Source organism: Actinia tenebrosa, unplaced genomic scaffold (assembly GCF_029948245.1).
Source record: "Actinia tenebrosa isolate PJP-AT-01 unplaced genomic scaffold, QUT_ActTen_1.0 PGA_scaffold5__44_contigs__length_20552954, whole genome shotgun sequence".
Lineage (NCBI taxonomy): Eukaryota > Metazoa > Cnidaria > Anthozoa > Actiniaria > Actiniidae > Actinia > Actinia tenebrosa.
The window spans coordinates 1930970-1952501 of record NW_028292582.1 but is presented as its reverse complement, the minus strand read 5'-3'; the positions used below and the strand labels follow the sequence as shown (position 1 = coordinate 1952501).

General features: G+C 35.7%; 2 protein-coding genes across 2 annotated transcripts; one reads left to right on the top strand and one right to left on the bottom strand.

Annotated features, from left to right (window-relative positions):
• Positions 1-121: 121 nt before the first annotated feature.
• LOC116307924 (uncharacterized) lies at positions 122-5804 on the bottom strand. The gene is made up of 5 exons (XM_031718250.1): positions 5658-5804; positions 3702-3789; positions 2309-2537; positions 1658-1817; positions 122-366 (listed from the first exon to the last, which is right to left on the bottom strand). Exons 2-5 carry the CDS (start codon positions 3772-3774, stop codon positions 265-267), a joined length of 564 nt encoding a protein of 187 aa, XP_031574110.1. The 5' UTR covers positions 3775-3789; positions 5658-5804; the 3' UTR covers positions 122-264.
• An 8699-nt stretch (positions 5805-14503) lies between these two features.
• Positions 14504-21175, top strand: LOC116307947 (uncharacterized). Its single transcript, XM_031718281.2, has 5 exons — positions 14504-14575; positions 15495-15596; positions 17259-17466; positions 17881-18025; positions 19710-21175. The coding sequence occupies exons 2-5, from the start codon at positions 15503-15505 to the stop codon at positions 19797-19799; spliced, it is 537 nt and encodes a 178-aa protein (XP_031574141.1). The 5' UTR covers positions 14504-14575; positions 15495-15502; the 3' UTR covers positions 19800-21175.
• The last annotated feature ends 357 nt before the right edge of the window (positions 21176-21532 follow it).

Sequence of the window (21532 nt, the reverse complement as noted above, 5' to 3'; positions counted from 1 at the left end):
TTTGTTGTTATTATTACTGTTATTGTTGTCGTCGTCGTTGTCGTCGTCGTTGTCGTTGTTGTTGTTGTTGTTATTGTTGTACATCCCTTCAAAACCCTTTTTCAAATAATTACAAATATACTTCATCTTGGTTCTTATTTATTCATAATTCAAACTAAAACTATCAACTATGTCTAATGACTTCTTAGGTATCGAGTAACTTGGGGTTAAAGTTAGTTACATCTTTGTTTCACGGCAAGTAAAGCCTTTGTTCAGCAAGAAAACCTAATAGTCTTTGTAGAAATGAAGTGTAGTCTTGGTGCAAGCCAAGTGTTCTCCTGTTGTGTCATCCCACACGTCCAAATACCCTGTGACGTCAATAGTTTTCTGCAAGTGAAGAATAAAAATAAATCATTATTCAAAACGAAGTATGTCTTTTGAACTCTTCTTCTTCGACAAAATTCCTCGAGGGTCGCATTGCTTAGACGTTCCATGGGGTCATGCTTCACCAAAAGCCGGATTAGCGATGGGGAATACAGGATGGTAATATCGTCCGGGTATACAGGGCTTACCTCGTCCCTCTTCGCTATGGCAGGTCAATACAATCTCTTTACCCTGGGGAATCGATCACGTAAAACAATTGTGTTGCTCTTGCAATCAAACATGGCTGGCTTTTTCTTGAAAAAATTGATTTGTCTAATTGTCACGGCATCTTATATTATCACAAGTTACGGCATCTTATGTTATTACAAGTTTTTTCTTAAATTCAGGTTCTAAATAAGCAATAATTAACAATTATTCGCCGAAAAGGCGAAGTGAATATCGGGGAATATTTACCAAGACGCGAGTTAAATATTCTCCGATATTCACTGAGGCTGAGACAAATAATTGTTTTAGTATAAAACACAGGTGATTCTTTCAAAAAAAAGGGGGGAAGAAGATAAGAGACATTTAAATTAGGAAAAATTTTAATTGAAGTGACAAACGCGGCTTTCAATTACAACACAGGCGAACTCCGACGAATCAAAACAGTTTGTTTGAACTTATTTGATTGTTTGAAGTCCTTTTTTACTTTTGAACAAAGTTAGTGCAAATTTGTTATCCTCTTTAGTCCTTTTTGGGACAGCATTTTCTTTCATTATTTTTAATCCCTCTCTGGTAACAGCAACAAAGCGGCTGGCCGCTATTTTGGATTATATCGCTGGAGGTGATTATCGTGTGATAGTGTGAATTTCTCGACCAATCAGCGCGCGAGATTTTCAATAATCACCTTCGTATTTTTACTAAAATGGTATAGACAACCCGAATTCTGATTGGATTATGGTGTTCCTCTTATGGAATAATCCAATCAGAATTCGAGTTTTGAGTCGGTTATTATTTCGAACCCTGAGTCTTCGTATTCTCAGAGACAATAATAAATTTCAATATTCGAATAATGAAATCATTAATGGAACCTAGGGCGGCAAGGTTGAGCCGTTTTGACTGTAAAACAATTCACATGCAGTGAAATGTGCACTCGACCGAGAGTTTGACTCGCCCCCAGAATGGCTAATACATTGAAAGCAAGGAAACTATCCGAATTCCTCCTGTGCAGACAGGCTGAATGACTTATGTTCTATCAATACCCGTGAAAATTATTCTACACATTGACAAAATAATTGAATGATAAAGAATTTACCACAAAAGTTTTCAGGTAAGAAGGTTGGATATGAACCGTCAGGTCTCCAATTGGATCAATGTTCATTTGTGCTTTGTAGAGGGAACTGGTCAAAGGACAACCAAGGTGAGTTATGCCAAGGTAGCTCTGCATTTGTTGACAACTCATTTTCCGGAACTCACTATAAAAAGAAACATAAAAGATAAATTTCATCCATCCATCCATCCCTCCATCCCTCCCTCCCTCCCTCCCTCCCTCCCTCCCTCCCTCCCTCCCTCCCTCCCTCCCTCCCTCCCTCCATCCAACCATTCATCCATCCTGCATATCATTCCACTCTCATTCTTTCTCTTTCTTTCCATCCATCCATCCATCCATCCATCCATCCATCCATCCATCCATCCATCCATTCATCCACCCATCCATCCATTCATCCATCCATCCAACCATCCATTAATCCATCCAACCATCCATCCATCCTGCATATCGTTTTACTCTCATTCTTTCTCTTTCTTTCCATCCATCCATCCATCCATCCATCCATCCATTCATCCACCCATCCATCCATCCATCCCTCCATCCAACCATCCATTAATCCATCCAACCATCCATCCATCCTGCATATCGTTTTACTCTCATTCTTTCTCTTTCTTTCGGGGTTCGATATACTCCTACCATGTTCCTAATTCCGCTGGGCATCCAAAATCTTTCTTAGTGGTTCCAAAAGTATGCTTTATATTGGCTTCTATGCGAAGTCTTGCAGAGTAGGAAGCAGAGTTCAGGGTACGAGTAACCTTTACTGCGACGGCAACCTTAAAGTTTTTTTCTGCTTTTAGTGGAAGCCAGTAAATACTTCTTCCAGTTGCTTTGTCAATGATATCAAATTTTTCCAGGATTATCCGATCTGATAAAAGAATATCGAAGAGATTTATTTTAAAAAAGAGTCTTGTCAAGAAGGGAATGAGTTGCTTGATTTTTTTTTTTTTTTTTTTTTTTTTTGGTAATTCAGTAACAAAAAGAGCTAGTGCCCTTAATAACCAATGTGCACGAACACGAATCTCTAACACAAAGCATGATGGGAAACCAGGTACTACACAAAATTGGAACAAGGAAATCAATAGAATTATCAGGGGAAAAAAATACTCTGTTATTTTCGTCTGTTGAAATACTTACAGTTTCATATATAGAAAAAGTCGAAGGAAAAATTGTCACAGAGATTTTTAGAGGAGCTGAAAAACCGTAAGTACTCGGTTTCCCATCATGCTTTGTGCTATAGATTCGTGCTTGAGCACATTGGCTATTCGCGACTCTTGTGGATCGATAATAAACTTGTTCAATAGCCCTAATTCGTCTTTGTGTAATGTTAGATTACAGACTTTAGATTATGATTTCTGTGTTTGACGCTTGCGCATAAAAAGACATATGAATATGGAAGCAACTCACTCTAAGAACTTGTCTTATTCTCTAGGGAATGACGCGTGGCTGCCTACTATATAAAAAATGCATAAAAGCGTTTTTGAATCACAAGTTTTTGAACGCAAGTTAAATTAACATTTATTTACTGGGACCGAGGGAAACATTGTGTTTTGTGATCCCGAGACGGCGATGTTTCTCTGACGAGCAAAGCCAAGGGAAACAGTGCAGTCGAGGGACCACAAAACACACTGTTTTCCCAAAGTTCAAGCCAATAAGTGTTTTGTTATATATCAAGTGTCAAAGAAAAAAAGCAATTTTTTGATTTTTTGATTGTTTGAATTCGAAAATCTTAGAAAAACTTACATTTCCGAGAAATTCACTTCCGGTATTGGTTTTACCGGTCAACAACGTATTGGTGCCCGCTGAAAGCCGTTGCCGGGGAAATATCAAAACTTGTTCACGTTCACGTCACACCCTCTCGCCCAATCAGAGTACGAGAAAAATGGACTTTGATAGTGGTATATAAATTGCTGATTATTCACTTTTGCACACGAGATTGTGTCGTTGCGCAGAAGCATGCGCAGTAGCTTGATTTTTCTATAGTAGACAGCCATCTTAAGGTTACACCTGTGGCATTGGACAGAGAACTTACTGGTACAAACTGCGTCAACGTCCAAGCCAAGTGCTGTCATGATGACCACGATACAGAAGACAGTGACCGCCATTTTCTTTAGCAGATACTAGATATAGATTAAAATCAGAGACTTATCATTATTTATCGACTGGTGGCGTTGGGGGCCGAGGAAAGGGGAAGGAGGGGGTAGGGGAGGAGAGAGAGGGAAGGATTTTGGAGGTCGTGTATCATTGATTCTGATCCCTGATCTAGGTAATGAAAACAACACCAGCCATAAGTCACTTAAGGCGATGGAAAAGGTTTCGTGGTGCTGAAACAGGATCATTACTATGTGATGCAAAATAATTGGCTACAGTAGCATTTGATCCACGTCGTATATCCATCACGCAAATCCAAATGCCTTCCTTTCTTTCTTTCTTCCTTCGTTCAAGAACTTAGTCATTTTGTTTCTTTTTTTGATATTTTGTTGTGTTGGTTGGTGTGTTGGTGTGTTGGTGTGTTGGTGTGTTGGTGTGTTGGTGTGTTGGTGTGTTGGTGTGTTGGTGTGTTGGTGTGTTGGTGTGTTGGTGTGTTGGTGTGTTGGTGTGTTGGTGTGTTGGTGTGTTGGTGTGTTGGTGTGTTGGTGTGTTGGTGTTGGTGTGTTGGTGTGTTGGTGTGTTGCGTTCTAGATTTATTGGCTAGGACCGCAGCTATGCTAATAATAGAACTGCGTGCTTGAAATCTGAAAATGACGGTGTCGTGCAGAATGAGAAGTCACACTGTATTGCTTCTGTTTTATTCAAAATTGTCGGTACTCAAGCTGTCATACTTTTTATAACTAGTTCACAAAGAAAATTGACTTCCCTATCGTTGTTGGTTTTGTTTTACTCCTTTGACAGTTCTAAATTGAAAAAAATTCAGTTGTCTCTTCTTAGTGCATACATTGGTAAAGATGTCATCGAGCCATGGAAAACCGTTTCTTTTTAGTGCATACATTGGTAAAGATGTCATCGAGCCATGGAAACCCGTTTCTTTTTAGTGCATACATTGGTAAAGATGTCATCGAACCATGGAAACCCGTTTCTTTTTAGTGCATACATTGGTAAAGATGTCATCGAACCATGGAAACCCGTTTCTTTTTAGTGCATACATTGGTAAAGATGTCATCGAGCCATAGAAACCCGTTTCTTTTTAGTGCATACATTGGTAAAGATGTCATCGAGCCATGGAAACCCGTTTCTTTTTAGTGCATACATTGGTAAAGATGTCATCGAGCCATGGAAACCCGTTTCTTTTTAGTGCATACATTGGTAAAGATGTCATCGAGCCATAGAAACCCGTTTATTTTTGCTGATAATTTTGACATACATTCCTCTTCAAAAAACTGGTACTACTAGTTATTAGTAAGAATTAAATATTCTGTTTGTAAAAACTAGCAGTAGCGGTAACTAATAATAAAGTTTTAAGGCAAGAATAATTTATTACATGCTATATAAACATACTAGAATATGCCGAGAGTATTGTAAAATCCAAGCTAAGAAACAACTAAAGCTTATATATCGTTAACGTCTTATCCCTCTATATTTAAATCTTACAGTTTGCCTGTTCTACCATGCATCCAGTTTGCATTATCTAGTAAAACAATTTTGAGAAGACAAGCAATCAACAGTGCAACTGAACATCACCATCAAAAACAATAACGAAAACTCCACAGAAACAACCACAGAAACAACACCGAACAACAACATTAGCAACAGCAACAGCAGCCATGGCACGAGAATTTCAAGAATGATTTCGGTTCGCGAGTTGAGGTTGCATGTTTTCAGATTAAAAGGGAAAAATCACTGGAGTCATTTAAAATTCATCATCACACCAAAAAAAAAAAAAAAAAAAAAAAGAAACGAAATGAAAGAACAATGAAACTTAACGAAAAATAATCTAAAATATGGTTAACAGACTTAGAACAACTTGGCAAAAAATACACTTTTACCATACCTCTCGTTAAGATTTATCTTCGCAATAGGTCAAGCTTTTAGACCGCGTCAGCTCACACCGAGATTCTTGTCGCAAATGCAACAGATTTGTTATTTTCAATTGCACTGAGTGGAAAACAGAGCCGACGATCAGCAATTTTATTAACACCTAGCAAAATCAATAACAATTTTAATAAATTGAAATATAAATATTTAGTTATCAAAGCCTCTTTGATAGTTCGCTTCGGTATAAAAGGATACGTACTCGACTTTCTTTGACGGACTTAAAGAAAATATGTTTGGCTTCACAAGTAAAACTTGCTTGTATTCTCTACAAAATTCAGTTTCCGAAAACTTAAATTTGAGTTCAACTTTAAACATGTAATATAATTATGTCACAAAATCTTGGTTTAATATTTTCCTCTGTGTACACAACGGAATTGGTGGTTGATCAGCTGTTTGGTTTTAATAAGCTGGTTTCGCTAGATACCTTTAATGGCACTTAAACAACTGCTTCCAGGTTTTGCATCAAAAAGAGCGGATATGATTGCCGTATATTTGTACAAAGAAATGGAATGGAACAGAACTGTATGTAGCTTTACTTTCTTTTAAATTGATAATAACAATATCAAGACCAAGGTCTAATGCTTTTTATTTTTCTAAGAAAGTGAGAATGAAAAACAAACAATCAAATTTTAGTTACACAGGCGTGTTAACAAAGGCGGCTTACGGCAAATTATGGAAAGGTAAAGTTAGTTATCGAATAAAATCAACAGATAAAGAAGTGAAATTAAGGAAGGGAAGAGAACTGAGAAAGAAGAAAAGAGGGAAAGAAAGAAAATTTTAAGAAAATGCTGACTCTCCATATTTTGACTTTATTTTTCCTTTGATAACTTTATATTCTAATTTGCATATTAGTTCAGTACTTTTTCCCAACGAAAACGAAAAAGAATGACATCGACCGGCCGACAGAACACATACCTTTTTCTTGATGTGCAAGGAGGGAGGGGGCGTCTCTAGGTAAATCGCTGGAACAATGTTTTTTCCATTCGTGACGTCGCGTTCCAGCTCTCTGATTTTCGAAATTGTGCCGAATTTGAAGAAGAATAGATTGATAGGGTCCTGAGGGTGGCTCGTATTAAATCGGTAATTGACAGGGATTATTATTTTCTTGGAGGGATTAAGCTAGAGCGAGTGGATGTTGAGAAAGACCTTGGTGACTTTGTCAGATATGACTTAAGCTGGAATGATCATATCGACTATATCTCTTCTAAAGCGCAAAAAATGCTTAACTTACTTTATCGGACATGTAAGGACATTTCAGATATAAAAACTAAGAAATTGCTTTACATAACATGGGTTAGATCACGCCTTGAATATGCAAGCGTAGTATGTTCTCCATATACACAGAGAAATATTTTTAAATTAGAGCAAATCCAGCACAGGGCTAGCAGACTAATTCTTGGTCGAGATCTCTCTGAACATGAGCGTTTACATAAGCTAGATTTATTACCGCTGCAATATCGTAGAGAAATAGCTGATTTAGTGTTTTTCTTTAAATGTTTTAAGAACTTGTGTAGTGTAAATATCTTAATTTATGTATCATTTCGCTCTTGTAATCGACCTCTTCGAAACTTGACCATCTAACGCTTACTGTCCCTCTTACCCGGACAGAAACTTACAAGAATTCATTTTTTATTCATATATGTTGTCTGTGGAATGATCTTCCACTTAATATTAGGGAGTCATGTTCTCTATCTGTTTTTCGTAAGAATTTATTGACGTTTTATCGTAATAAATTTCATGTAAATTTTCTTAGTTAATTTAACTTTAGGTTATATTGTACTGACATATGTACCTAGTATTAGTTATTATTAACTTGTTTATTATTATAATAATTATAAGTTATTATATTTTGTATATATATAATCATTTTTTCTATTATAGTTTTTATCATAGTTATTATATTTAGTACAGTGGCCTATACTAGGGAATCATTTTATTCTGTTCTAGGCTTTCCGCAAATCATTAGATTAATTTCATTGTAATGTAATGTATTTGGAAATTTGATTAAATTAAATTAAATCAAAGTATAGCTAAAGGGGTCAAAATATCATTTTTTTAGACTATTTTGTCTTGATTTAGTAATCATCACAAATTCTAGTGGTTATTGTATAATATGTTTTAGAAGTTATTCTTCGAATAAACGCCGGAGAAAGGATGTGGTTTGCTGAAACTTAGAAATTCGCTTTTAGTGAGTGCCGTGCAAATTTCAAGTTGAACAAACTTGATCCTCGAAATTACCCAAAATAAATATCAAAATAGAATTCTTGAAATAAAAAGAGATAAATATAATAAAAATAAAAATGCTTAAAACATATTTCCATGACATGAACATATTTTACATTAAGAAAATACAAATAGCCACAAGTGCTGTATTTATCATTTATAAAGAGTTTAAAGCGCTTTTCAATGTCGATTCAAGATGGAGGAAGTCAGAATTGATTTGACTTCTAATTGCGGACTCATTCGAGAGGATTAGAACAATAATACGACAAATCATAAGTCACAAAACTGCAAAATTATCTTTAAAACAAATTTCTTATCGTGGATTAAAAATTCTCTATCTTCATATCAAAAAATAGTTTATAAAATAATTGGGATACTACGCGCGCTAAGATTGGTCGAAAACCATGTTTGATGAGAGTATCAAAACACGCTACCGTCATTTTTAATCTATCGCGCGCGCTCATTGGTCAGTTTGAATTTACTTAGACATTGCGTTTTTTCGATCTTTTCGCGCGTTTGTTATTTCATAAAACAAATCAAAAACAGTTTTCTGTGAATGATACTCTGATCAAAACACGCGGGATGTTGAGAGAACACGAGAGGAGCGTAGGAAACCACGACGCATAGTGGAGTGGTTTCCAGCTTCTCGAGTGTATCAAAGAGTATCAAACACGGAAAACTGTTTTTGATCTGTTAAATCAAAATCAAAGACAAAATTTTCGAATTCCCGAATTTCCAAATTTTCCACAAAAGCGGCGGATCGTCGAAACGTCCCGCGATAAATAAAGTCAAATATCAACAAATAGATGTATGAAAATACGAAGCCGATTACACAAGACTATAAAATATCTACATCGAAGGCGGATTTAGCACTTATGAGCCGTTTAAATCTGTAACTTTCTTGTGAACATTTCCCAACTGCTATGGCGTTTTACTTAGATAGACAAAAACCAGAATCCCGAAGCAATCCTTTGTTATGTGACGTCACGTATGGAAACAGCACTGTCCTGAATTGGGAGGCCAGAAACCATAGACGCCTGGCCTTCCTGCTGTGATCAACTGATTTTTTTTCTCTGCCCAACGATTACACCTCTAAAAGTAGAGGGGATTTCAAAATATATTCAAAGAGGGACTAGCACGAAAATCTTCCCAAACTGATAAGGTAAAAAATATTGGAAAACGAGTTTTGACATTAATAATAGAGACAAAAAGCTATAGAAATAGAGCAAGTTTAAACTTTGCTTTAATACTTCGAGACGAGTTTGTAAATATGAATGAACAGTAAAGTTTTCAGCTTCACTTTTTGTTTTCAATACAATAATATTAGCTAGTAGGTTTATGCTAAAACAATTAGACTACTCCTTCTCGTTTTCTATGATTCAAATAGTCGATTCGCTCATCGACTATCTATTGACTCATAGAAAACTCCACCTCGTAGTCTAATTGTTAATGAGTCTGATATTCCAGATGATATTCTGGCTAATATTCAAATGCCATCTACTTCTAGTGTTAATATATGTGCCAAGCAACGCAATATTCAATAATTGTACAGTGAACTTTATTTGTAAGTGAAATGATTACAGGCTAAGCTAGTAGACGAAAGAAATTTATACATGTATTCCCAAGCATTGTAACAGATCGCTAGTTTGCCAAGCTATGAATATTAAAAATTGTGTAAGAATCTATTGCTACGAATGTTTTCATTTAACCTTGACATTTCAGTACGTCCTTGATACAGAATACTAATAGATCTATTAGTATTCCGTATAACGATACAGAATAATAATTAAGCATTGTTATAATTCATCAACCCCAACCTTTCCTTGGCAGCTATTCAAACCCTCCCCATGCTTCCAGTTTCTTTGGATATGTATCTTGCATACAAGTAATTGCATGTGACACAAATGGCGTGTCCGGATTGGACAGAACGCTCATGAATTATTAATGATTATTATAATTACAAAATACCTATAAAAATTCGCCAAAATATATTGCTTGCCATCCGAATATCAGGAAAAACTTTTAACCAGTGATTATTAAACCTTTAAGGGTTATTGTGCTAGTCCCCTTTTGACACACTGGAATGTAAAACTATAACTGGGGAGCCGGGGGGTCTCAGACATCAAATCTTAGTGGATCGTTATTAGCAAAAGGTAGGAAGGTGAATCTCCTGGTGATCACTGGTGATATTGTTAACATCTACAACTTTTCTATTATTCTCCATGCAGGTTTTTAAATTCAGCACATGATTTCAACTTACCTTTTTACCCAATACCACCATTAAAATTATAAAGCCCTCTCCTTCTCCCTTGGGATTTCCAGAGGTTATCACCGGAGATGGAGAGGGGTGAGGGAAAGGGGAGGGGGGATTAAAGGGGAAGGGAGTGCTTAGAATTTGAAGCGCAATTGAACATTGCCTGTCTTTTAGTTTTATCGCTTAAAACTGAAGTGGTACAAATATTTTTGTTTTCGAATAATAGTTTTATCTAAAACCTTCCGGTAGTTACCAAAAAATATATCTAATCAAGGAAGATTACCCCATATCAAAAGTTGATATTGTTTCTATTTGCGAGTTCAAAAGTTGTCGTTGATCGGATCATCCCTACGCGCCTAGACCGAAAAGGATAACGGGTAAATTACCCAGAACTTGCGTCATCCAAACTGCTCGCCAGTTTAAATCTTCGCCGTATGCTCGAGGCATGGTTTTAGCAAATTAAATGGCGAGCTCAAGACGTGTTAGATAACATATGCGGCAGCTAGTAACTGTGAATTAATTATCCCCGCCGTCCTCTCGGTCTATGCGCGTAGGGATGAAGCCGATCAAACGACATCGTTTAGTCAAAGGACTGTATATGTATCGCGAACGAGCGGGACCGAAAGCGAGTGAACGATATGATATAGAAAACGAATGAATCAAAAGGATATCACCCAGGCTCTTAACATGTAGTAATTTAAAAATATAAATCATAAAAATAAGTATGCTCACAGCTATTTTCGCTCACGGCTGCTTGTTGATTATTCACGCTATTTGACTGCCTTAAAACCCTTCAATACATATGAAATTAAAGGAGAATATTTGTAAAAGATACATGTTCTAGTGACTTCATTTAGAAAAAAATCGTTCGACGATTTTTTGAATGCCGCTTTCATCGATATTTTCTATCGCTTTACAACAAATGGGGTCATTTAGCTTCATATCAAAAAATCCATAACGTTAGAAAGAAAGTCACAATTTGATTCATACTGAATAAGGACAGTGTCTGTATCCGTACTTATATTCTAGCTACTAAAAATATTGAATCCACTAAATTAAAGTCCCGATTTCGAGGGTATAAAGTTGACACGCTGGAAATAATAGTAAAAGTCCATGAAAATATTCATCGCGTAATATTTGGAAAACGCTCTCATACATTTTTTCATATTGCAATATGTTGGGTGCCTTGATGAACACTATCGACTGGTGCAAGTCGCTTTGAAAGTTTAGGTCTAGTTTTCGAGAAAATAAGCGGTAAACGATTTCTATGATGTCATCATTACGTCATAATGAAAAGGCCGCTTTAAACTAATTTATCATTTTTGAAACCTTTAATCCTTTCCTGACATTATGTAAAAAGCGCTTGCAGATTGAGTTATTCAAGACGAAGTTAGCCGTTTCAATGCTGCTAGGTGTGCGCCAGACCAGAACTACCCAGAGCCTCCTTAACTGGAGTGATTATTATTTTTATGTTATCAATTGTTAGGAATTACAAGAGGCAGTTTGAAATGTGTGACAGTTTCTTTGCCCAGGTAAACCGGGAATTGCAATTTTATATTCGGCATTCGAAAACTGAGCAGATTATATTCTATAATTGATCTAGTCATATTTTTTGTCGATATAAGATGGACAATGGCAAATCACTCAAACGTGCGCCGTAGTACGGGTTTTCACCTGATGCCTACTCTGTCACAAAACCTGATCATTTTATTTGCTTAAGTATAGATTTAAAACTTCGAAACTAGATAGATTTTCAATAATACCCCTTGATTGGTCAAAGTAGCAGGTGTGCAAACGAACGAAAGTCTTCTCTTGTCCAGGTGTCTCGACACTACCAACAGTGATTAGGAAACTTCTAGAAACCTTCCAACGTGAAGAAATTTCAATTTAAAAAAATAATTTGTTAGATGTAGTTTTCTGTTCTAATTTTAGTCTGGAAGCTATGGTCAGCTTTGTTTTTTCTTTCTTTCTTTTGTTTCTTTCTTTACTTCTAATGGGGAGGGGGCCATACCTTTTTGTTCAACCAAAAATGAGGGGCTGCATGAAATTTTGCAAACATTTTTGTGGGGTCATGCGTTTTTAGTCAACTATTTCAGGTTTGATATAGTGTATAAAGCTATTTAGTTTACATTTTCATAGCAAATTTAAAGCATAGAATCTCGGAAGTGAATCCGAGAATACTATGGAAAACACAGGTATTCGGACCCAAGCAAGGGGAGAGGGGAAAGGGTTTTCGGTGGGTAAAATGTTAAGGAGTGCGTAAGAGTGTTTATAGAGCATGAGGGTATGGATGGAAGTCAGTTCGTATGAGTATTGTAGACTGGAAGAGATATAGGAAAATATGAAATTTGTAAGGATTAATTTGAAGGTAACACAGGGAATGGGGGAAATATGCTGCATATGGCCATGGCACGAGTGGAGGGGGCGGTGTTGATATGATGTATTGAAAAATAATTTGCTTGTAAGTTTGTATGATGAGCTCATGTGTAGGTAGAACCGAAAGTGTATGGATGTTATGGATGTCAGGGGTGAAGATGCAAGATAGCAAAGGAAATCGACGTGTTTCAAGACTCTTAGGCCCAGGTTGGGTCTGAGTTGGGTCGTGTTATTTTATGTTCTCATTCTTGGGGCCACGTTACTTTATGCATCATGAAAGAACAGGGGCCACAAGAAAATATGCCATGGGAAATAAAAATGTACCAGCCTATCCCCCCCCCCCCCCCCCCCTCTAATAAATGACCGGTTCCTAACTAGAAAAGTATAAGTATAAGTATAGATAAATGCGCAAGCGGGGCGCTTACAGCAAAGTAGAAAAAAATGCAATCTTTTTTTTGTTTGTTTGTTTGTTTTCTTGTTAACTAAGGTTAGACAACAATATTCGTTTAAGGACTTGCAAACAAAAATAACTTTGAAATTAGTTACGAGATTAAATATAGAGTAATGTCTGGTGTCATTTCGGAGCTTTTCCCCCATTAAAAATCTAGAATTTGTGTCTACAATATCTAATAAAGCAAGATGTTTTGTGCCGTGTTTGTTTTAAAAAGCAAATATGTCAAAGAAATGGTCCGAAAGTCTGTCCGCTAACTGAAAATAGCTCTTGATAATGTACGTTAGTGTACATATTTTTGATCTTAGATTGAAAATACTAAATCAAAAGCATTCCAAACATGACTAAATGCCCTTACATTCACATAAAAAGGCCCATCATTTAGCTTAGCTGAGTTGGTAAGAGCCTTGGCCTGAACTTGTGCGGGAAGTTATGGTTCAAGTCCCGGCCGGACCAACGCTCAGGGTTTTGAAATAACTGAGGAGAAAGTGCTGCTTTTGCAATTACATCTGCACACGGTTAGAACTTCAAGTCTTTTAGGATGCGCTAAGGACTTTAAACCGCAGACCCCGTCTGCCTTCACTATAGCCTGTATAAGGGTGAGATAAAAAACCCACTGAAGAAGTTGGTGACGACCACTACACTACAAGTTTTGGCACAAGCTAATTTTCTTTAGGAAAAATGTTAATAGAATAAAATAAAGCTGTTTCCTTTAAACGTGCACACGCTGTAAGAACGATGAAGTAGGGATTGTTAAGAAAAAACTAACGGTTGAATGTCTTCAAAAATGGCTTTAACGTTTAAAAAATGTTTGGTTTTCTGGGAAGCAAGGAAGCAAGGAAGCAAGGAAGCAAGGAAGCAAGGAAGCAAGGAAGCAAGGAAGCAAGGAAGCAAGGAAGCAAGGAAGCAAGGAAGCAAGGAAGCAAGGAATATATCATACCACTTCAATAAAATTGTCACTTGAATTGGTATTAGTTTTTCCAACATACCGGCAAACTTTGAGATACCTATTTTAGAAAATACTTCTAATTATAACGAGGATACCTCATGTAGTCACATCACTAAAAGTATAGAAAAATATGTTCTAATAAATTTAATTATTTTTCGGAAAATCTTTTCTTACTTTAATGAGTGTTATTTGAACGAGATATTTTCAATTATGGGTTTTAAAAAAACACAATGTAATTACAAAAAGAATAATATTGCTCCTTTTCCCTACGGATTCTTGCTGTTAAAGTCTAATTAGTCGATCGCTGAACTTATCAATTTTTGGACCAAGCAGATGTAATTGCTCGTAAATTCCTACTGTTTTCTGTGTTGCATTATTTGTTTATGAGATTTTCATTTTGCTCACACGCTGTCTTGAAAATAGTTTGATCAGCTCAATTTGATATATAAGTTTGAAAAGAATTTGACAAAATGATATCAAACTGTGCTAAAATTCATATGTTGAACCGGCCGGGAAGAGTATAAAACCCAATCAATTTGTTCGAGAGGACATCACACTCTTGATTGAGTACGAAAGCTAGAACACCAGATTTAAGCAAAAGACATCTCCATTTTTAAAAAGGTAAGTTTTTATCGAAAGCCCAATACGATAAAATATTTATATATGTTTTTATTATTTTTTATTATCATTTAAAATAACATTGAATCCTGAATCAGGATTTTTAAGTTGAATCTTGCAGAGGAAAGAAAACCGCGAGAAAAAATCAGTGCATTTTAACTTTGGAGATTTTTCTCCTCAAAAACGTTCAGGGAAACTGCTTAATATCACTTTTTGAAGCCCAGTTATGAATTCAGTGCCAGACCAGGGGATTTTAGGGTTAATTACATAGTATGAAAGTGAAATTTGCGGTGAAACATGAAGTAAATATATGTCCTACTTCTTCCTCTTCTTCTTCTTCTTCTTCTTCTTCTTCTTGTTTTTCTTGTTTTTCTTGTTTTTCTTGTTTTTCTTGTTTTTCTTGTTTTTCTTGTATTTCTTGTTTTTCTTGTTTTTCTTGTTTTTCTTGTTTTTCTTGTTTTTCTTGTTTTTCTTGTTTTTCTTGTTTTTCTTGTTTTTCTTGTTTTTCTTGTTTTTCTTGTTTTTCTTGTTTTTCTTGTTTTTCTTGTTTTTCTTGTTTTTCTTGTTTTTCTTGTTTTTCTTGTTTTTCTTGTTTTTCTTGTTTTTCTTGTTTTTCTTGTTTTTCTTGTTTTTCTTCTTTCTTTTTTCTTGTTTTTTTTTTTTTTTTTTTTTTTTTTTTTTTTTTTTTTTTTTTTTTTTTGTTTTTTGTTTTTTGTTTTTTGTTTTTGTTTTTTCGTCTTTTTCTTCTTGCATGTCCTTTTCATTCTTCTTAACTTCTTCTTGTTCTTGCTGCTTTTTCTACTTCTGCTCTTCTTCTACTTATTCTTTTCCTTTCTGTCTCAATTTCTGCATTTCTTTCTTTCCGTTTCTTTTTCTAAATCTATTATTCGTTTATTTTACCTGTGTACTCACCCGTTGACAGCACTCGTCATGTCCATCAAGTCTCTTGTGGTGCTCCTTTGCGTGACTGCTGTGTTTTTGTGCACGGCAGATGCTACCATAACTGTGAACGACTGTCATGGCGGTAAGTAATTTATTTTTGATATGAAATCAATGTACTATCAAGGTCGACCATTGGGGCAATTTATGGGTGTTCTCGGGAGCTCAAATGCTTTCATAAAGGAAAAAAGACAAGGAAATTTTAAGATTTACAGATTTCTTTGATTTTGTGAAACGTTAATCCAATTCTTCTTGTTTTTCATTCTTGATGAATTTAAGAAATAAAATCTAATTGAGAGACAAAAGTATTTGGTGTTTTAACATCTTCCTGTCGTCTTTTTCAACGATATTTATTATCGATTCAAAGAAATTCAAAGAAAGTGTTTCTTAAAGAACCGCTACTTATTAAACAAAACCTAATTGGAAAAATAAGCACCATGTTCAAAAAAGCAAGCAAAAATGTGTATCTTTAGAATGTGATTGCTACGAAAAAAATTTCCAATAAAGTTATTTGCAATCAAAAATACAAAGATTTGTATAATTGATGAAATATCTTTAGCAAGGGGATGTGTTCAGTGTGATTAATGAAATAAGCAGAGAAAAATATAATATGCCCTTAGCGGGATCTTATCGATATTCTAGTTCGACAGTAGCCCATTGCCCGGAGCGTGAAACCAATACCCCTATCTCAGTTATTGTCTGACTGGACTGGTTATTTTATATTATTTTATATTATTTTATAATATTTTGTTGTCAGATCATTCAAAGCCTTGCCATGTTTACAATTCGCTTTAGATTCTTGTCATTAACTTGCACTTTCTTTATTGTATCGTCTGTTCTTACCGTTTTTAAATTTTTCTTGAATACATGTGAAGAAGTTGTCTTCTGAATGTTTCCTGTTCTTTGAGGAAATCTTTTAAAATGCCAACATTATCTCAGTAGTTAGTTGTTTGTCCGTCATAAGCTTGTACATGAAAATCTCAATGAAATATGACGGGCGCTTTTTCGTGTTAAAATTGCTATAATTCTTCAGTTTTTTCATTTATCTGTACTTTCCAAAACCTCCATTCCTTTCCTTGATACAGTCTTGTATTTTCTAAGATTTTTTAAGAGACCAAGCAGAGATTTCGACGAAACTTGCATGCATTTGTTTGTTTTTCGCTACTCGCTATCTATCACAGGATAGATAGTGAGTACGTTAGCCAATCAGATTGCAGGATTCTGAGAGGGATGTGTTAACCACTACACTACAAGGAGCAACCACGCTTTTTCCTTATATTAATTTATAAAAAAACGTCAGAAAATGTCAAAAAAAGCACAAAATAATAAATTTATGGTCATTGTCATTTGCATTGAGAACGCAGCCGGACAATGAAGTTTTTTTTTCTTTAACGGAAAGTTGAAAAACGTATCGTTGGGTACGCAGCAGTGGCGTAGCGAGAATACCAGAGTTGGAGGGGCAGGCAAACGCGTTTTGGCGCGATCCACAGGTAGCCCAAAAAGATAGGGAAAATGCATAATAAAAAATAGACAAATCCACTTGGGCGTAATGTATTCCCATTTCAGTCCTCGTGAAATTCGCTAGAATATCATTTCTTTGTTTGACGGTCGTGCACGAGAAAACACATGAAAGGGGATTTGTATGAACGATTTTTAATAGAACGATTTTATTTTTTAAACCGTTAGCCTTGTTTCTGATGAAATGTTCCCCTTATTACGATCTAAATTGCAAGTATTTATTCCATAGGTAATTCTGCAATTAGATTAACGAATTTTAACGTCGAGAACGGCTACATCCCCCTTGCGGGAGGCCAGCGTGATATTAGTGGAACAGTGTCCGTAAACGTTGGCACCTCCCAAGTGACTCAAGTGCAGGTTAAAGTGGAATACGCAAAGGCAGCAGTTTCGTTCCTGTCAATCAATTTGTGCGATCGTGCTGAGTTGAGTGAATATTGGTAAGGTTTAATGATGATCAGCCATATATAGCCTAGTAGGGTTCTAAGGTCTATTGTGGACTTAAAGTGGACTCACTAGAAGGAGAAAGAACCAACCGTACGATATATATATTACAGAGAACCTTAATTCTATACTTTCACATCCCCATAATACTTTGCGTCTTTTTTTTCTTATTCGGGGACGTAGCGAGGTCTCGATCTTAAAGGCAGTGGGGGGATGTACCCTTTTCCCGCCAAATCCACAGGAATCCCGCATGAATTAATAAAATGTCGGTGCCTAAAGCAAACTTTTGCTTGTCCCCTCTACGCTACTGCTTATTCGCCTCACTTATACGCTACTGCTTATTCGCTTTATTTTATTTTATTTTTTTAATTTTGGCTTTCATTCTATAGTGTTTTCATTTCATTTCACAGTTCCGGAAGTGGAAGGACTTTGAGTTGCAGTCAATTCGCTACGTTAATGGGTGGTACTGGTCTCTGTTCTGGTTCTGGACTATTCCAGAATCATAACTTTGACTTCAATGTTAGGCCAACCATTCCATCTACTACTACATTAAAGGTAAAGACGGGTTTCTTTTTATTTTGCCTTATAATGTTTATTATACTTTTGTTCACAATATACTTATATTAGCATTAGAGGCAATATTCCATATCATTTACTTATTTAATATCTTTAATCATGTTTATGAGGCCGAATAGAAGGTAAGTCAATGTCGCTTGAAATGTCATTTACATAAATCCTGGACAGACACAAGGACGTTAGTCCACAGGAATCCCGAAATTATGATCTCGAAGATCATTGGACAAATATCAACAATAGTTTCTCCCCCATAGTCAATTTTTTAAACTGGTTTAAAACTGCATGGAAGAGACCGCGTTTTTGGTCGAAAAAACAAGCTGAAGTTACTTTACTTAAAAAACGTGTTGATAGTCTGGGGTTATCTGCCACTACTGAATACATCTTTTGTTTTTCTTACCCAATCAACTATAAATGTCGTTGGTGCACACTACTGAGTACATTTTAGGCAATAACTTCCAAACACTTTCACCAGAAAACCATTCATGATTGTATGGAGGGAAGGGGCGTCTCCCTTGTTTCCGGACTTGCATTTCAGGACAATGCTGTTACCATACGTGACGTCACAAAGCATCCGATGGATTCTTCAGGATTCTTGTCCTCGTTGTTGATATAAGTAAAACGTCATAGCAGTTGGAAAATGAGTTGACATTGGCAATGTACTTTGGGCTGCTTTAGGGGACAAAATAGACGCCAGTTTCGACATATGTCCCCTAAAACAGCCCCACAATGCACTGCGATGCCATCTCGATCCACTTTTTATCCTCGACATTGGAGTGGCGTATGCCAATATCTCTTGGCCTGCTTTAGCGTGTTTTATTTCCCAATAATTTCAAATGAATTTCCATTTTAAAAGTAAATCCTATTTACCCTATATTCTAAATGATATTAGGCTCCTAACACAACACTGAAACTGTCTCTAATACAATGCTTCCTTTTTTCTTTTCTTTTTTTTTTTTTTTTTTTTTTTTTTTTTCCCACGTTTATTGAGCATCTAATATATCTTCAATCCAGGTGATCTCGTTTTGACAGCCCATCAAAATCTAGCAAATTGAAAATCATCGCTCAGAAGAAATCTGGTCAGGCGGTCCAACTAATCTATTAGTGTATTATGCCGGGGGGGGGGGGGGGGGAAACAAGCCGGCCCCAGTCAGAAAAAACAACTCTGAATCCTTGATTTCCTAGCTTCTTTATACGGGCTAGAATTCAATGGATTTAAAATTCTACCTATACTTAAAACGACTACCTATGGCCGTTCAAATGGTGCATTGTGCTTTCAATTCTTTGATGAAATTATCGTGAAATGATACTTCTTTGTTCGCCGATAAAAAACTTAAACTAGGACCGCCTGATCAACTACAAAAATCCTTTGCGCGCGTTCCCCAAGATCACCTGGATAGTGAGCTGTAACTACATGGTAAAAAATGTACATACAAAGATGCTGGGTTGCAAGCATTCTCAAAAGAGTCAAAAGACAAAAATAAAGCGGGCATCTTGGTGCAGTTAACAATGGATTGTAATGAGTAATATTTTGTTAAATGGCACCAACATGGCCGCGACGATATAACGTGCAATTGAAGATAATGTCAAACAATTGATACAAATGCATTGCTTTTGTTAAAAAACTCATGAGTCCGTCTAACTAGTCGATGTTCTACTTCAACAGTTATCTGGGAGTGTTTCAGCAAAGGCCGTTTTCAGGGTTGGAGGACAGCAAGTTGGATGCATGACTATATCAATCCCGGTCCATAACTAAACCGTACACCATTGTATTCCATTTAGTGTAGAGATAAAATATATAGAGGGTTTCCATTCTTGAATGATGTCAGTAGACAGTATTTTGGCCTTCTATCGTTGTACCCGTCGAGACTGTCCTAGCCTTATTGTAGTATATATACACCTTTTTCAAAAAACGTTGTCGGTAGGAGATCTAAAATCTAAAATCTGAAACCTGAGACACAGTAACACGCTGCAAATAGACGATTTCCGAGATGCGCGAGCGCTTTCATAAATATCGCAGGCGCAGAAAAGAAAACGAGGCATTTTGGGGCAAAGTTCATTTAAAACCTTTGGAAACCATAGAGCTATAAGCGAGTTCTACAACACTCAAAGAAAACATTTTGTCTGAAATGAAAATTTTTCACAAAAAAGTCATTATCCTGATTCAGAACTAAAAAACTCCAAAGTATTTTATCATTAACATATTCAAAAAAAAATTATATGTGTTTTCTATAATTTATAGCAGTTTTCTAATAAACGCGCGTAAGATCTTGCCCGAAAATGCCTCGTTTTCGATGTGAGCACGCCGGCGATACTCATTTGACAGCGCATATCGGTAATCGTCTAGTGTAATATATTTAATGTCAAACAACGTAGTTTCCTTTTAATTTGGAATATGAAGCAAGACATTTGAGTGAGAATTGCAATTTTTCGTATTTCACCCAGAAAACATAAAATCACAAATATTTCGTTTAGTAGTCTCAGATCGCCATTTCAGATCTCAGACCGACAACGCTGCTTGAAATTAGAGTATAAGCGTTCTTGGTAATGTTGGCCTAACAGAGGAAACTGTTGCCGTAAATCAGGGTAATGAGCCGTTTCCATATCGATTAAGGGACTTGGTAAGATCGTTAAAAAAATTTCAATTATGTTTGGAGGAACAATAACCAATGATGTGGACGAGCTGCATAAAACAAAACAGCGTATCGACCAAGTTTATTTTAAACCGCTTACAATATATAATCAATTCCTTGAGCATTCAAAGACTGCCAAAACTATAGAGAAATATGCCCGTATCCCTCTAAACGTTATACCAACCATACATTCTTTGCATATTGAAATGTTTTAAACAATATTTCGTTATACGATTTGCACAAACTTGATCAAATTTTCAATTCTCAGTCAATTTCCAGTCCCTTGCTCGATATGGAAATGCCTCATTCAAGAGTTTTGTACTTTAGCTAAAAGCAAAGTGTTGTCTTATTTCCTTCTTCGACTATTTGAGGTTACTCCTACAGTGTGACAAGGTCTTGTTTGTTTTTGCTGTTTTTAAAGCCTATTAATCGTAAAAGGCCAACTTGTAATAGAAAAGAAATAGAACATTAAAGAAGAATAAAAACTCACTTAAAAACATTTTGTCTAAATATAAACTAATCAATCTTGATAAATATTTGAATAGAAATGCACCAAAATTTTAAAAAAACTTTGTCTGGTGTAAAGATTTTTTAAATTTATTATTTATTATTTTTATTTATTTATTTATTTATTTATTTATGTTATTTATTTATTTATTTATTTATCTTTTTTTCATTTTATTCATTTATTATTTTATTTATTATTATTATTTTATTTTTTTTATTTTTTATTTTTTACGGAAGCCCTGGAGGGACATTTCAGCCTTCAGACTTTAGACTTCAGAATTAGGATATTTCAGACTTCAGACTTCAGCCATGCAGCGCTGCCCAGCCTTATGTTTACATTTAGCAAAAC

Excerpts from the sequence above, each read along its gene's own strand:
- LOC116307924 (XM_031718250.1), bottom strand. The coding sequence starts at position 3,774 with ATGGCGGTCACTGTCTTCTGTATCGTGGTCATCATGACAGCACTTGGC. Across the intron at positions 2,538-3,701 it reads CGTTGACGCAGTTTGTACCA|ATCGGATAATCCTGGAAAAA; the intron begins GTAAGTTCTCTG and ends TTCTTTTATCAG. Across the intron at positions 367-1,657 it reads CTTACCTGAAAACTTTTGTG|AAAACTATTGACGTCACAGG; the intron begins GTAAATTCTTTA and ends CTTCACTTGCAG.
- LOC116307947 (XM_031718281.2), top strand. The coding sequence starts at position 15,503 with ATGTCCATCAAGTCTCTTGTGGTGCTCCTTTGCGTGACTGCTGTGTTT. Across the intron at positions 15,597-17,258 it reads TGTGAACGACTGTCATGGCG|GTAATTCTGCAATTAGATTA; the intron begins GTAAGTAATTTA and ends TTTATTCCATAG. Across the intron at positions 18,026-19,709 it reads CATCTACTACTACATTAAAG|TTATCTGGGAGTGTTTCAGC; the intron begins GTAAAGACGGGT and ends CTACTTCAACAG.